General features: G+C 41.5%; 1 protein-coding gene across 2 annotated transcripts in view; it reads left to right on the plus strand.

Moving 5' to 3' along the window:
• The window catches only part of LOC149139776 (uncharacterized), a 219,281-nt gene that overhangs the window by 102,034 nt on the left and 100,976 nt on the right, over window positions 1-16,271 (plus strand). For both annotated transcript variants that reach the window (XM_089446915.1, XM_089446916.1), the window contains one exon: window positions 1,549-3,476. In XM_089446915.1, the coding sequence (XP_089303041.1) occupies window positions 1,549-3,476 (1,928 nt within the window). The remainder of the gene's footprint in view (window positions 1-1,548; window positions 3,477-16,271) is intronic.

Here is a 16,271-nt window from a genome sequence, read left to right on the forward strand (position 1 = left end):
TCACAATTATTAAATAGTAAATACCCATTAAGTTGCAATGCGTGTCATGTGTTGGTCAAATCACTGCGAAAGTTCAAGAGAGTTTTCCTTCTGCATTATGGCAAGAGAATGGTATACAACGTTTATCTTCTACAACATTCTGATGCTTTATAAGGTTGTGTGTTGGGAATCTCATTTACTCTGTCAACACGTTCTCCTGAAGTGATTCTAGCTATTATGTCCTGCCTTTGAATTATGTACGGTGATTTTTATCTCGTGGGCAGACCATTTTCTACTCTGGGTCAGAGTTTAGCACTTATGGGGATTGAGTTCCACTGTGCCGGTAGTGGATTTGACTTGTAGATATCCTTTTCCCAGTTGCAATTTGTTGACTGTGATCCAGTAATTTGGAATATTATTGCAACAAACTTATGGTTTGGGCTGTTGCTAAAAATGTAATAGAGAATCAAGTTTCAGATGTTTTTTTATTCGTGGATTCTAAAGTCTAATTTTGGGAGTTCATATTTTCATGTGTAACGAATGGATATTTATTTATTTATATGTAGGATGTGAAAAGCTGGGTTATATCTCCTAAATATTTTGGTATACGTTCCCTACCTGGCAACATTGTTGACAATATGTTGACTTCTTCGTCCTTCATACAATATCATATAAGATCATAGTTAATGTCTTTACTCCGTAGCATGTCCATGCTTGCGCAATATGATCTGTGGATCCATAGTCTTTGCGCGTGTGCTTCGTTTGGTCATAATTAGCAATTTCGGATAAGGCAATACTTGGTCTTGACGCGTATGTTTGGTGTAAGGACAATATGAAGGTGTAGTGTGTGGGCCATAATAATAATTATTAATATTATTTTCTGAAATTTAATATGAAGATGAAATGCATTATTTTCGTAGAGATGGTGTGGTCCTTGCACCATCATAATATTGACAGCGTATATGTTCCCTACCTGGTAACATTGTTGGTAATATGTTGCTTTCTTTGTCTTTCATTCCACACCATAAGATTCATTGTCAATGTCTGTACTCCCTAGCATCTGCATGCTTCTGATCCTTGGATACATGACCTTTACGTTTATGTTTGGTTTGGTCATAATTCGCACATGACAATAAACATTGCTTGAATATGATATGTTGCTAAGCGTGCACATCATAATAGTCTTTATTATTATTATTCTGAAATTTAATATCAAGAAGAAATTTCACAAAAATTGCGTGGTCCTTGTACCGACATGATAATAACAGTTTCTAAGTTCTGGTAATGAGAGGCACTTGAGAAACGAAAATCATATAAGAAAATTTGTTTTAGTTTCCGCATAACTGGTTTATGTATTTCAATGTTTATGGAGGTGAATTCTTCTTCTTTACCCTCTTCAGGAGTAAGTTCCTTCGTTATCACGATTCCTTGGACAACTAAGAGTTGGCTCATTCTTTAAGTTTTCACAATAAAGTTAAAATTTAGTGTGTTCATTGCACCTTTACTTGACTTTATGTTGCATATTTGCTTTTTTTGTTCCTGTTAATTAATATAAGCTTCTTGTGGCAGGGCTATGCATGGAGCTGCACGACCTGTACAGTCAAGTTTTTGGTTTAAATGGTGCAAAGTTTCCCACTGTTGATGGAAATGAAAATTCAAATGAGTTTCAAAAAGTGCAGGACCTTACTAACAGCATGGAGCGAACAAATGATTCTAGAACAGTACGACTGGAACCAGCACAGAGTTCCCTTGACATAGCATCTGAGATAGATTCTAGCAGAGTGCATGTGGACATTGTCAACCGAAGACAAGAGCACGAGAAACCTCTAGAGATGGTATCTCAATTACAATCTCACAGAGAGCATATTGATTCTGTCCATGGTAAACAGGAGAAAGAGAGGCCCCATCAGATATTAACTAACATAGAATCCAGCAGAGATCATATGGATGAGTTTCTTGAAGGCCAAGAACGAGAAAGGCCTCTGGAGATTATATCTGAGGTCGAATCTGGCAGAGTGAATATGAATGATGTCCATGGGAAACAAGCCTCTAAAACATCATTGGCACATGTTACTAGTGAAGTTCAAATTGGTCCTGGTGTGTCATATCTCCATACAACCCTTGAATCTAATAGGATGCAGGAAGTTCAAGTTTCTGTTAATGAAGTATTTGCGCGACACAATGCTCCTTTTGAAGTTCGTCAGGTGCCAGGGGTGCAAAATTCTTATGTAACACAGCAAGGGTTTAATAATGTAAGAGAGATTAATTTTCCAAATCAGGGACCTTCTGTACAGAATATTGAAGGACCAGACTTCGTTGCTGCAAATCGCAACTCCTTTGAGGAGGACAAAGAAATGTCAAATCGCCTCTCTGAAAATCATGAGACATTTGGGGGGAACAAAGAAGGATCAAATTGTGTTGCTGAAAATAACAAGGAATCTTTGGAAGATAAGGAAGGATCGCAACAACTTGCTGACTTCCATGAGATACACGTGGACAACAGAGAAGGATCACACTGCCTTGTTGAAAATTATGCACCAAGTGAAGAGCCAAATGTCCTTCCCATTAATCTGGACACAGCTTTGATGGAGAAAAAAGAATCAAACTCTCCAGTAGAACATCACAGATTACATGTGCTGCAGGGAATGGAAGGGGCAATTGTTGAACCTCAAGGTGCATGGAGTAAAATCAATGAAGAAAAACAATTAATTAATAAGGAACCAAATAATGTTATTGATGCAAAACAGCAAGGTCAAGATTTGGCAGTCTCTGAACAGCCTCTGATTAATGCAAGAATAGAAGGTTGTCAATCCAAAGCCCAGGGGCCTATTGATATTGTGACGTCAGTACCCTTGCAAGGGAACTCTTACCTTCCAAATACTGAGGTAGGGACTGGAGAGCTCGGGGAGAGGAACTTTGACAGGATTGTAGAAACTCCTAGTACTTATGTTCAAGATGCAGGGACACAAATAATGAAGCATCATGAACAAGCTGTGATATATGAAAGTTCAGCAGGGATGATTTGTGATGGAGCAGTAATGTCAGGACCTGTGGTTTCTGAGGGTAGAGAAGACTGCGGTGTACCTGATGCAGGACCACAAATAACAAAGCATCATGAACAGGTTGTGGTGTACGAGAGTTCAGCAGGGATGGTTTGTGATGGAGCAGTAATGTCAGGACCTGTGGTTTCCGAGTGTAGAGAAGACTCCGGTGGACCTCACCATGCAATTATTCATAATGTGCCTTTGGACAAGATTGTAGAAACTCCTGGTACTTCTGTTCAATATGTGGGACCAGAAATAACAAAGCAGCATGAACAGGTTGTGATGTTTGAAAGCTCAGCAGAGATGGATTATGATGGAGCAGTAATGTCAGGAGCTGTGTCTTCAGAGGGTAGAGAAGACTGCAGTGGACGTCACCTTGAAGTTATTCATAATGTGCCACAGGAAGATGAAGGAATGAGAGTTTCTACAGCAAATGATAATGATATGAATGATGTAAGCCTTCATATCACTTTTTTAATCGGGATTTCATGATTTTACTAGTTTACTGATTTGCTTCTGAATGATTTACTCTGGCTGGGTGTAGTTCAGATATTTGCATTTTTAAAGAAGCCTCAAACTGAAAATTTCATCTTATGTGTTACTTTGTTGATCCTTAATAACTAGTAGATGGTACAATTTGGTCCATGGAGGTTGATCTCCAACACCCTTGCTTGTTTTGACTAGATTCTTTGACTATTCACTGCACCTTGGACCAGATGCAACACCCCACTAGCCCAATGGATATATTGAATCCATTGCTATCATTTGACCTCCACGTGGCATGTTATGAGGATGTCACCTTGCATGGGAAGAGGATCTCCAATGCCCTAGGGAAAATGAGGATTCTGCCACTTGGGTTTTGTCTGTCTAATTTTGTAGATCACTTTTGGTACAAGGGATGTATCTTATCCCATAAAACATGTTTTTCCATCCAAATGATGTGCTGCATCACTAAAGGAGCTTTCCTAAGCCCATGTCATCCTCCAAAAGGTTCACGTCATTGTCAAATGAGGTTCTAAGATGATGTCATTAAGCTAGGGCATGACATCATCAAGGTAGAAGGTGCATCCATCCCTCCAAAGGGTTCCCAAAGAGTCACCACCAATGTTGATAATATTGCCGATATTTGAAAGTATCGCAATATTTTCAACAAAATGATATATCACGATATTTTCCGTTTTGAAAATATCAACTAAATATCCTGATATTTTGAAAATCTCGGCCAGATATCGCGATATTTTGAAAATCTTGGCTAAATATCGCGATAGTCTGAAAATTTCGGCTAAATATAATTATTGCTTTATATGTTTAAAAATTTGAAAAATTTGATTTTTTTTGTTTGCTGATATTTTTTGATATTTTGCCGATATTTTCGCTAGTATTGCCGATAAGATGTTTTCAGGACCCTCGCCGATACCGATATTTTCAACACTAGTGAACACCATCAATCACCATCAAGAGAAGTGTAATACACATCAAGAAGGTACAATGCCAGCCTTGGGGCATCTTGTTATATCAATGGTGTACCATCTCTCCAAACCAATGTCCTAGCGTCAAAGGTTAGCATCAAGGTCTCGAGGCTGGAGGTGGGTTACACCATCTCTGCCAAGTCCTCACCAAGGCCAACATTTCACAAAAAGGCTCTAACATCCATCATTAAGTGTTTTACATCATCATGGAATGTGGTTGGCGTTTGGACATCCTCTAAGAAGTGCTGGAGAAACATCATTTCATCCCTCAAGGGATCTTGGCGACACTTGTAAGAATTACCTAACAGTGACTCAAGGAATTAAGTGAAATAAACGTCATGGGTACAAGAAGCATAAAAGCACGAAGGTGAGCCATATTTAATGTTAGAGCCATCAAAGTACTTCTCACAAGCACCATCTTCAAAATGTCCTACTAGCTTATGATTTTGTACGAGTTGCTACACTATGGGAGGGTTATCACATGACCTTATTAGGTACTTCCAACCCTAAGGGGTAGGACAATTCGTAGGTTTACCCTTCCAAATGAAAGGTGTTATGGCTTGGGGTTTACTTCATGATAGGTGTCATAGTCTTATATCGAGTTATGCAAACTATTGTCCATGAGTGCCTTTGTAGAGGGAGCACTTAGCTGCTTGACTTACCTTCCTAGCCTTTATTTTTCCAAGCCTCCATATTTCCATTTTTCTTTCTTGCTTTGATATGGCTTGTTTAACAAGATTTATTAATTTATCAAGTAATAATAATAATATAGTCTCCCTTTTGTTAGAAATCCTGCAAACCTAGCACTTGACACTTGCTAGAAATACTGAGAGGGTGGTGAATCAATATTTATGTTCAATTAGTTAATTTTAAATTCACAGAGCATTAATTATCATTAACATTAAATCAAAACATAAATTAGCAACACCATTCAACAATGCACAAAATCCAAAGCAATACACCAAATATTTTTAGGTGGAAACCCTTCCAGGAGAAAAACCATCGAATGCTTCTTAATATAGGTCTTTTTCAAGATTACATCAATGGGAAGCTCCAACTTCCAAGATTCTCTAGCTACAACTGGAAGAAGGTTCCAACCACCTGATTTATCAACGCCAACTGAAAAGACACTCCAACTCCCTAGTTTACAAGCTCCAATTGGAAGGATGCTCCAATGCCCTAGTTTTATCAACTCCGGCTAAAAGGATCCTCCAACACCCTGCTTAGGCTCCAACCTGCCCTAGCACCACCTTGCTATCCTGAAGAGTTCTCAAGCTCCAACTCGAAGGAGAGTCCACTCTCCGCATTGCATGATAACACCACCTTGAAAATAAAAGATAGAAGAATAAGATAGATTACTTTGGATACACTGCTCAACCACTACTATCAACACCATTGTTGTGCTGCCTTTTCTCTTGTCATGTCACTATCACAATATTGCGCAAATGCCATTGCTGTCTCTGTTAACTCACGATCAATCACCTCACCAAGACAACAATACTTTCTTTGCACAAGAATCAAACCCTAGCTGGACAATCCAATAGCACTCAACAGCAACAATTCTGTCTCTATCATCAATCAGAGAACCCTAACATCTTTGCTCTGCTTCTGCTCAAAAGATCAAACCTTAGTAGCTTAAAATCTCTGTCAAGTTTACTACCACAACAACCTGCTCAATGCATCAATAATATTCTCTGCTCAACTGAATACATCATTCTCTCTACTAAGTATTGCAAACCTTAATGGTGATGTACTCTAAATACACACACTAGCATAATGGTTTTCTGGTCAAATCATTTTGCCCTCATATAGTAATCCTAGCTGAACAAATTCACTGTCAAAACCTTGATGCCATTGATTCTACTTCTGTCTAATCTATCTCCTCAGCCATACAATGAAGATACATCAGTAAAGTTTCATGCCTTCAACATGGTCCATCTTTGAGCTATGATCACAGTGCTTCTTCAGGTTTTCAATTTCGCTCATAATTGAGCCTAGAAACTCCCAAAAGAAAAACAAAGTATTGATTATCAGACAAAATGCCCCTAGCAAGGCACGCTATACGCATTGCCACTTTTCAGCAATCTGTTCTACGAATCACACATTTCCGACCACTATGACAAAATGGAACCTTTAATTTCATACCAGATGTGGGTCGAACTATTGACCTTTGCTGGGCAAGTTACGTGACATACCAACTGTGATACATATTTGTGTTTATTACATTGTAGATATCTAATTTAAGACATTAAAAGTGCGATAGACTTGAATTTCTATCATCAAACTAATTGTGCTATATATAACAGAGTTTTAAACAAAGCATCGCTCATATCCCCGTGGCATAATGCGTAGTGAATCCATGTTGAGCTGAGTGTCTTACTGTTCAGTCTTTTTAATGTTCGGTGCCACCTCATTCAACTTTTTGAAAAATCGTTGACAACCCTTGTGTCAATCTAATGCTAGGACTTTCATTGGAACTTCCACCTGGTTTCAAATAGGGCTTTCATCATGACCTTGTTTTTAGGATTTGAAACCTGAATATGCACTTTGAACCTGCTATTAATAAGTGAAAAAAATTCAGGAGTTACTCATTTGATATGTTTTATGTATATAATTTCAGATTTCAGAGACCAGTGGTGTTTAATGTCATTTACGTAAATTTAATCACCCGTGATGGTCAATTGACCTCTACTCGCAACTCGAAGAATTACTTGTGATTATTATTATAATATTTCTTATGTTCTTTGTTTATCTTAGTTCATCAAGCTATTAACAAAACCAAAACATGAAGATCATGAACATCAGATGTAGGGGCACGGGAAAGACCCCTATATAGGGGAGTAAACCTAGTCAAGAACTCTTCCTTCAGTAATTCAAATGAGATGGACCAAGATCCTATACCAACAGAGCTTCCTCCCCCACCAAGTCAGCCTTCCAATATGTTTAACTCACTTCAATAGTCTCTTCTTGTCCAACAACTTCATCCCAACATCAACCCAGAAATTTCGGCCCCAGTTTCACCAACAACTTCGAAGTTTTGGCTTTCCCAGCAAATGTAGAATTTCGACCCTTCTAGCAGCGTCACAACTTCACATGTGTGGGAAAAAGAGAGAGAATTTCGACTTCTTATGCTTGTGAGAGACCTCCTTCTCCTTCGCTATTCTTCGTCTTCTTCCTTGAAATTCACACTCTTTTTAGTCCCAAAAGTTGCAGATCGAACTTTGTTAAATTATGGTATGTTCTATGCTTAGAGCAGTTTACTTCTTTTCTTCTTATTAGCCACAGATTAGCAATCACATATACATTAAGTAAAGTGCAGATAGAACATTAAACGATCAACAGAAAACAAGCCAAGACAAGGGACACATGATGTGGCGGCTAGCCAAGCACAAACCCCAATGCGGGGAACCCTTTGATCAACTCTTCTTTTATCTTCAATAGTTTAGCAGAGAAAAATAGTACAAAATCAGAATTCTGTAATTTTATATCAGCAGCAGCAAACCCTAGATCAACAAAGTCAAACTTGGTCAAATGAGTTGAAATTGGCCTCTAATATGCTTTGTCAATTTCCAGTTTGTTGAAATTTGGTACCGGAGGACAGGTGGTTCCCTTAGGCTTTGATCTTTGGCCTAGGGAAAAGTGTCCAAAAGAATTTAATTTTTCTCCTAAAGTGACTTTATAATTTTATAAAGTTAAATCTAATTTAAAAGTGACTTTAAGTGATAAAGTTATTAAGTCTAATTTTAAAGTGACTTTTATAAAGTCAATGAAAAATTAGAAAGGAAAAGTGACTTTGGAAATAAATGACTAAGTGGGTCTTTATTAAAGTGGGGTGAATTAAAAAATAGAAAGTGAGATTTAAATGAGCATTTAATCGCAGCCATTGATCTAAATCTATTTCAGCCATTGGATTTAGAGATCACCCAAAAGTCACTTGGATCACCCAAAAGTCACTTGGAGTTATATTAAAGGAGGAAAAGGAGGAAAAGGTCATTCATTTTTTCATGAGCAGATTGGGAGAAGGAGAGCAAGAGAGCAAGAGAGATTTCTGAGCAGGGAGGAGAAGGAGACAACAGCTTGGCACACATTCCAAGGCAGCAGTTGAGCAGATTTGTACAGCTGATTCAGCACATAGTGAAAGACAGATTTTTGCACAAAAATCGAGGAGCAGTTTGCCGATTTTTCTGCACACAAAACGGAGGCCGTACAACATTTATTGCTGTCCTGTTTGCTGTAATTTCCAGATCGCTGTGAGGCACGTGAAAGGAGATAAGTTGTAAATTTGCTTGCTGATTTTTTGCTGAATAATTCTCACTGTAAAAAGGCAATTTTCAGAAATAAAGAAGAGCTCTCAAACTGGTTTTCCCCAAGAGTTGTAGGGAGTTTTTCCAGGGTCAAGTTGACCAAAAATATCAGTGTTTTAATGGCTGTTTTTGATTGCTGATTTTTAATTCTGCAATTTCCAGCATTCTGAAAAATTTCCAGAATTTGTGTTTTTAGCAATTTTTTATTTTTATTTATTTATTTATTTATTTATTTTTTTTTTTTTTCAGTCTGTTAAATGTATGGTTATGGGAATGGGCATTAAACTACATGGGAGAAATAAGGAGAAACTGAAAACCGGGGTGGGAAAACAGAAATTTTTACATGGTATTAGAGCTTGAGTGCTGAAGGGCAGTTTGGGACAGCAAAAGGAAAAATTACAGTTGCTGATTTTTCACTCAGAAAATTCCAGCAAGCTGATTTTTTCATAAACAACAGTTTTATCTTTACTACAACAGTGCTATTTTTCAGTTTTAGGATAGTAGGATGTCATTGGGATTGAGGGTGGAGGATAGGCTGGATGGGCATATAAATTGCAGCGTTTGGAAGGAGAGAATGCAGAGTATCTTTGAGGAGGCAGAAGTCTGGGATATCATAGTGCATACCGCACAGAACCCTGTTGTTGTGCCCACTGATGTTACTCAGTTGGCTGAGTATAAAAAGAAGAATAATAAGGGTAAGAGGCTGATTCTAGACGGAATCAAAGACCATTTCATTTCTCATGTGAGAGGAAAGAGCAATGCCCATGAGATGTGGACATCATTGTCCAATCTCTACCAGAGTACCAATGAGAACCAGAAGATGGTCCTGAAGGAGAAGCTGAAGAACATTAAGATGGGTAATGATAGTGCAGCTGGATATCTCACAAAGATTACTAATGTGAGAGATGAGTTGGCAGCGATTGGAGAGGCCATTCCACCCACTGAGTTGGTGCGGATTGCAGTGAATGGCTTCCCCTGTTCATGGTTGAACTTTGCTGATGGGGTTTGTGCACGTGAGACCCTTCCCACATGGGAGAGGTTTTGGGATGATTGCATTCAGACAGAGATCAGGAAAGGTCAGCTTGGGGCAGCCAAGCCAGTTGAGCAGGATGAGGATGTAGCACTGGTGGCAGGAGGCAAGAAAGGCAAAGGGAAGAAGCAGGTTTCCACAAGCAGTGGTGGGGGCAAAGGCAAAGGTAAAGGTAAACAGGGGAACACACAGAAGGACTATTCCAAGGTGAAGTGTTGAAATTGTCAAAAGATGGGACACTATGCAGTTGTGTGTCCGGAGAAGAAGAAGAAGGGGAAGAACCAGGACGTGGCAACTTCAACAGAGATTGAGGACTTTGCTGGTCGTTTTGACCGGGAGTTTGCGTTCACTACGTGTGAGTCCTCTAGTGCAGGATCACCTGCCACAGGTTCAGAGGGAGCATGCTTTTCCCTCGATTAGCGGAGCATCTTCAGGTATCTGGTATGTGGACAGTGGGGCTTCACGTCACATGACAGGAGTCCGTGAGTACTTTTCAGAGCTTTTAGAGAGTGGCACTGATATTGAGGTAGTACTCGGTGATGACAGAGTTGTTAGAGCAGTCGGGGTGGGGACAGTGACATTTCAGAGGGAGTCCAAACCTCCCTTGAAGGTGTCAGAGGTTCTTTATGTGCCAGGGATGAGGAAAAACCTCATATCCGTCTCAGCTTTGGAGGACAGAGGATATGAGGTACTGTTCAGGGGAGGACAGGTGTTGATGTATCCCAGGGGCACTTCAGCTGATTCAGCTAGAGTGATAGGTGTACGCCATGCAAAGGTGTACAAGTTTGCATTCCAACCCCTTTTGGCATTGAGCAGTAGTACCGACAGCAGAGCTAGCAGTTCTGAGCTGTGTGAGATTTGGCACCGCAGGATGGGACATATGTATCATGGAGCCTTGAGGACATTGCGGGAGATCACTACAGGTGTGCCAGATTTCAGTACTGATCACTTTGATACTTGTAGAGGTTGTGCGATGGGCAAGTTTGCCAAATCCCCTTTTCCTAGCAGTGACAGCAGAGCGACGGGGATACTTGATTTGATTCATTCCGATGTGAGCGGTCGGATGTCTCATGTTTCCTTGAGTGGATATGAGTACTATGTTTTATTCATTGATGATCACTCCAGGAGGACCTGGATTTATTTTTTGAAGACCAAGAGTGAGGTCTTCAAGCGGTTTAAGGAGTTCAGAGCTCTTGTGGAGACTCAGACAGGTCGAAAGATCAAGTCCTTGAGGTCGGACAATGGAGGAGAGTACACCTTTGGAGAGTTTGTTGACTATTGTGCGAAGGCAGGCATTAGGAGGGAGTTCACTGTTCCTTACAACCCCCGGCAGAACGGGGTTGCGGAGAGGAAGAACAGATCCATCATAGGGGCTGCCAAAGCCATGATACATGATTAGGGGTTGCCATTGTTCTTGTGGGCAGAGGCCTGCAACACAGCTGTTTACTTGCAGAACAGGAGTCCGCATCGTGCCTTGGGGCACATGACTCCGGAGGAGGCTTTCTCTGGGAAGAAGCCTGATATTGGTCATCTTCATATCTTTGGATGCATTACATACTCCTATATACCCAAGGAGAAGAGGACCAAACTAGAGCACACCGCAGAGAAGGGTATCTTTGTGGGCTACAGTGAGACCTCAAAGGCCTTTCGGATTTACATCCCTGCACAGAGGAGAGTTGTTGTCAGACGGGATGTGAAGTTCGAGGAGGACAGGGCCTTTAGCAGGTCACGAGAGTTAGAGTGTCTGGATCAGCCAGACCTTCAGCAACAGTTGAGTCAGTCACAGGGATCCAGTGGGCAGGGATCAGGAGGATCCGGAGGTACATCCATGAGGATGTCAGGTCCATCAGTGAGCAGCGGCTCGCCGAGCCAGAGGGGTGGTGCTCCGGGCAGCATGCAGAGCAGTTCACTAGGGAGTCCACTGATGGACAGTTCACACGGTACCTCAACTTCTACAGGTTCAGGTGCAGGCAGGAGGACAGCAGACAGACAGTCAGGAGTTCAGGCTACTGATGGCGATGATGAGGAGGAGTTTCATTCTCCTATGGGAGAAGCATGCTCAGGGAAGAGGAAGCCCAAGTGGCTTCAAGACACCTTGAGAGATGTCACATCTGTTGCTGAGCCGAAGAGGCCGGTCAGAGAGAGTAGACCACCTGAGAGGTTTTGTAGCTATATGGCGATGGTTACCAGCATCCTTGACTCTGAGCCTTCTAGCTATGAGGAGGCAGCTAGCCAGCAAGTCTGGAGAGAGGCCATGCAGGAGGAGTATTCTTCTATCATGAAGAATGATGTTTGGGAGGTGGTGCCGAGGCCCGAGGGCAAATCCGTGGTTACTTCCAGATGGCTTTACAAGGTAAAGCATGCTGTAGATGGCAACATTGAGAAATTCAAAGCGAGGTTTGTGGCTAGAGGGTTCTCCCAGGTAGAGGGAGTTGATTATGAGGAGACCTTCGCTCCCGTGGCTCGATATACTTCGATCCGCTCCATTATATCGATAGCAGCAGAGATGGGTTGGAAGATCCACCAGATGGATGTGAAGACCGCATTTCTCAATGGCTTCATACAGGAGGTGTACATTGAGCAGCCACAGGGCTTTGAGGTGCATGGGAAGGAGTCCCATGTGTGCAGATTGAAGAAGGCCCTTTATGCCCTGAAGCAAGCTCCCAGAGCTTGGTACTCCAGGATAGATGCATACTTGCAGGGGATGGGTTTCACAAAGAGTGAGGCAGATCCGAACCTTTACTTTATTGTGATTGGTGAGGAGCCTCTCATTCTGGTGCTGTATGTGGATGACTTGATCATTACAGGTGCAGAGAGACTCATAGAGCACTGCAAGAGAGATCTTGCGGCGGAGTTTGAGATGAAGGACATCGGTCTGATGCATTACTTTTTGGGTTTGGAGGTGTGGCAGGAGGAGGGGCATTTCTTCCTGGGGCAGGGGAAGTATATTGTGGACATCCTTAGCAGATTCCACATGGAGGATTGTAGACCCATGTCGACACCGATGATCACCAACTGGAAGAAGCTTCATGCTTCGGATTCCGAGTTGGTGGATCCCACATTGTACAGGCAGCTGATTGGTTCCTTTATGTATTTGGTCAACACTAGACCAGATATCTGTTTTGCAGTCAACACGATGAGTCAGTTTATGTGTGAGCCTAGGAAGGTTCACTGGGTGGCTGCAAAACACATTTTGCGGTACTTGCAGGGGACAGTGGATTATGGTCTGGACTACAGGCAGGGAGATGGAGTGAGGTTGGCAGGATACACTGATTCTGATTGGGCAGGTTGTGCTTCTGATAGGAAGAGCACTTCAGGGTGCTGTTTTGGGTTGGGTTCAGCAGTAGTGTCATGGTTCAGCCGGAAGCAGCAGTCAGTAGCACTGAGTTCAGCGGAAGCAGAGTATATGGCAGCCAGTCTAGCTAGTTGTGAGGCTATCTGGCTTCGCAAGATGTTGTTTGGCTTATTTGGTCAGCCATTGAGACCTTTAGTGATTTACTGTGATAATCAGAGTTGCATTAAACTCACGGAGAATCCAGTATTTCATGACAGGTCAAAGCATATCGGGATCAGATATCATTTCATCAGAGACTATGTTCAGAAGGGAGTTGTGAAGCTTGAGTATATTTCCACTGATGAGCAGGTTGCAGATATCCTTACCAAAGCCTTACCACGGGGCAAGCATGTCTACTTCAGGGACAAGATGGGTGTGGTGAGGAACACCTTTCTCGGTAAGAGGGAGTGTTGAAATTTGGTACCGGAGGACAGGTGGTTCCCTTAGGCTTTGATCTTTGGCCTAGGGAAAAGTGTCCAAAAGAATTTAATTTTTCTCCTAAAGTGACTTTATAATTTTATAAAGTTAAATCTAATTTAAAAGTGACTTTAAGTGATAAAGTTATTAAGTCTAATTTTAAAGTGACTTTTATAAAGTCAATGAAAAATTAGAAAGGAAAAGTGACTTTGGAAATAAATGACTAAGTGGGTCTTTATTAAAGTGGGGTGAATTAAAAAATAGAAAGTGAGATTTAAATGAGCATTTAATCTCAGCCATTGATCTAAATCTATTTCAGCCATTGGATTTAGAGATCACCCAAAAGTCACTTGGATCATCCAAAAGTCACTTGGAGTTATATTAAAAGAGGAAAATGAGGAAAAGATCATTCATTCTTTCATGAGCAGATTGGGAGAAGGAGAGCAAGAGAGCAAGAGAGATTTCTGAGCTGGGAGGAGAAGGAGACAACAGCTTGGCACACATTCCAAGGCAGCAGTTGAGCAGATTTGTACAGCTGATTCAACACATAGTGAAAGGCAGATTTTTGCACAAAAATCGAGGAGCAGTTTGCTGATTTTTCTGCACACAAAACGGAGGCCGTACAACATTTATTGCTGTCCTGTTTGCTGTAATTTCCAGATTGCTGTGAGGCACGGGAAAGGAGATAAGTTGTAAATTTGCTTGCTGATTTTTTGCTGAATAATTCTCACTGTAAAAAGGCAATTTTCAGAAATAAAGAAGAGCTCTCAAACTGGTTTTCCCCAAGAGTTGTAGGGGGTTTTTCCAGGGTCAAGTTGACCAAAAATATCAGTGTTTTAATGTGTTTTAATGGCTGTTTTTGATTGCTGATTTTTAATTCTGCAATTTCCAGCATTCTGAAAAATTTCCAGAATTTGTGTTTTCAGCAATATTTATTTTTTTCAGTCTGTTAAATGTATGGTTATGGGAATGGGCATTTAACTACATGGGAGAAATAAGGAGAAACTGAAAACCGGGGTGGGAAAACAGAAATTTTTACACAGTCAACTATCCCTCGAACAACCTAAAGAAACAACCCCAAAAACACAGTCACACTGCTGTTCATTGAAGTCAACCTGCTACCCAAAACTAGGGCAATCATTGCCTCGATTTTTGATGAGTCAACGCTTGGTCAACGCAGGTCAAAGAGACCTTCAACAGCTTCCGCGTCCTCCTTGCCCTAATGCATCCTCCTTCCCACATGTGAGCTGCTCCTTGTATAACCTAAAGCTGAGGAGAGAGAGAGAAGAATGCATGTGATGAGATGATGAGAAATTGAATCAACCTCTCTTATATTTATATGATTCATTGGGCATGTGTGCCACACATTTAATTGCTGGCCGACTTTGACAATTTGTCAAGTAAATACAAATAAATTCATATCTCCATAAATACTTGTTAGAATCGAATGATCTTTAGATCAATCCTACACCTCTCGACAAGAGGAATCTAGGAAAAATATCAGCTGCCATAAATGAGGTGACCCACATGGAGTTTGGCTCTAGTTGCCAATTTTAACACTTCCTCTCAACTAGGGAGAACTCCATCTGCAATCCGTCTGACTGTCGCTACTATCCCAGCCATCAAATGCACTGCCTTGCACTGCTTGGCCCTGCTTTGCTCTGCTCTGCTCTGCTTGAACTATGAAGAAGAAGAAATGATCAAGGATGTATCATACCATCCGCCACTGACTCGAAGTCAGTTTTAGAGTGTGTCATACCACTCTCACTGATCCCAGATCAATATCATTTATTCGAGATCAATGGAGGTCATCCTAGCATAGGGAGTACGATAGATACAACGATGTGTCCGTCAATAGTACTACTAATGGTCCCTAACCCCATTTCCCTTTTCATTGATCAGATGAGAGGTACTTCCCATGAGTCCCATACTGCATGGGTAGGATGCCTCGACAGGAGAACTAATAACCCTGTCTACAGGAGAATGAATCATCTTGGCCCGCAGGAGAACTAATCATCCTATTCCATAGTCGCCATGGAGAGCTAATCATCCTGGCCCACAAGAGAACTAATCATCTTGTTCCACAGTCGCCACGGAGAACTAATCATCGTGGCCCACAAGAGAACTAATCATCCGATTCCACAGTCGCCACGGAGAACTAATCATCCTGTCCTACAGTTGCCACTGGGTGTCACAGGGGAAGGTTGAACCTTTCACCCTGTACATAGTGCACCACCAGGGGATGGTGAGTCACCCTGTGGTCGCATGTCGCTCCAAGAAGTACCTCGCACCCCCCTGGAGCTCCCAGAGCTCAATACATCATACTCGACCCTCATAAGAGGGTCTCTGAACGACACCAAGTCCTTCTTGGAAAGTCAAGAATTTGACCTTTCCTAGGGGCTTCGTCAAAATGTCGACGGCCTGTTCATCTATATCGATATGTTGGAGCCTTATTGCTCCTCGTTGCACCATATCGCAAATATAGTGGTATCTGATATTGATATCTTGTAGCGATCATGAAATATGGGATTCTCTAATAAACGAATCCCGCTCTAGTTGTCACACAGGATCATGGTGGTATCCAATGTAAATCCAAACAACTCACTGAAGAGCTTTTGCAACTAGACTACCTCACAGGAGGCCATAGTAGCATCAATGTACTCTGCCTCGGCGGTGCTCAAAGCCACCGACTTC

Source organism: Pinus tabuliformis, chromosome X (assembly GCF_031772625.1).
Source record: "Pinus tabuliformis cultivar Carrire ecotype Pingquan chromosome X, CPIR1, whole genome shotgun sequence".
Lineage (NCBI taxonomy): Eukaryota > Viridiplantae > Streptophyta > Pinopsida > Pinales > Pinaceae > Pinus > Pinus tabuliformis.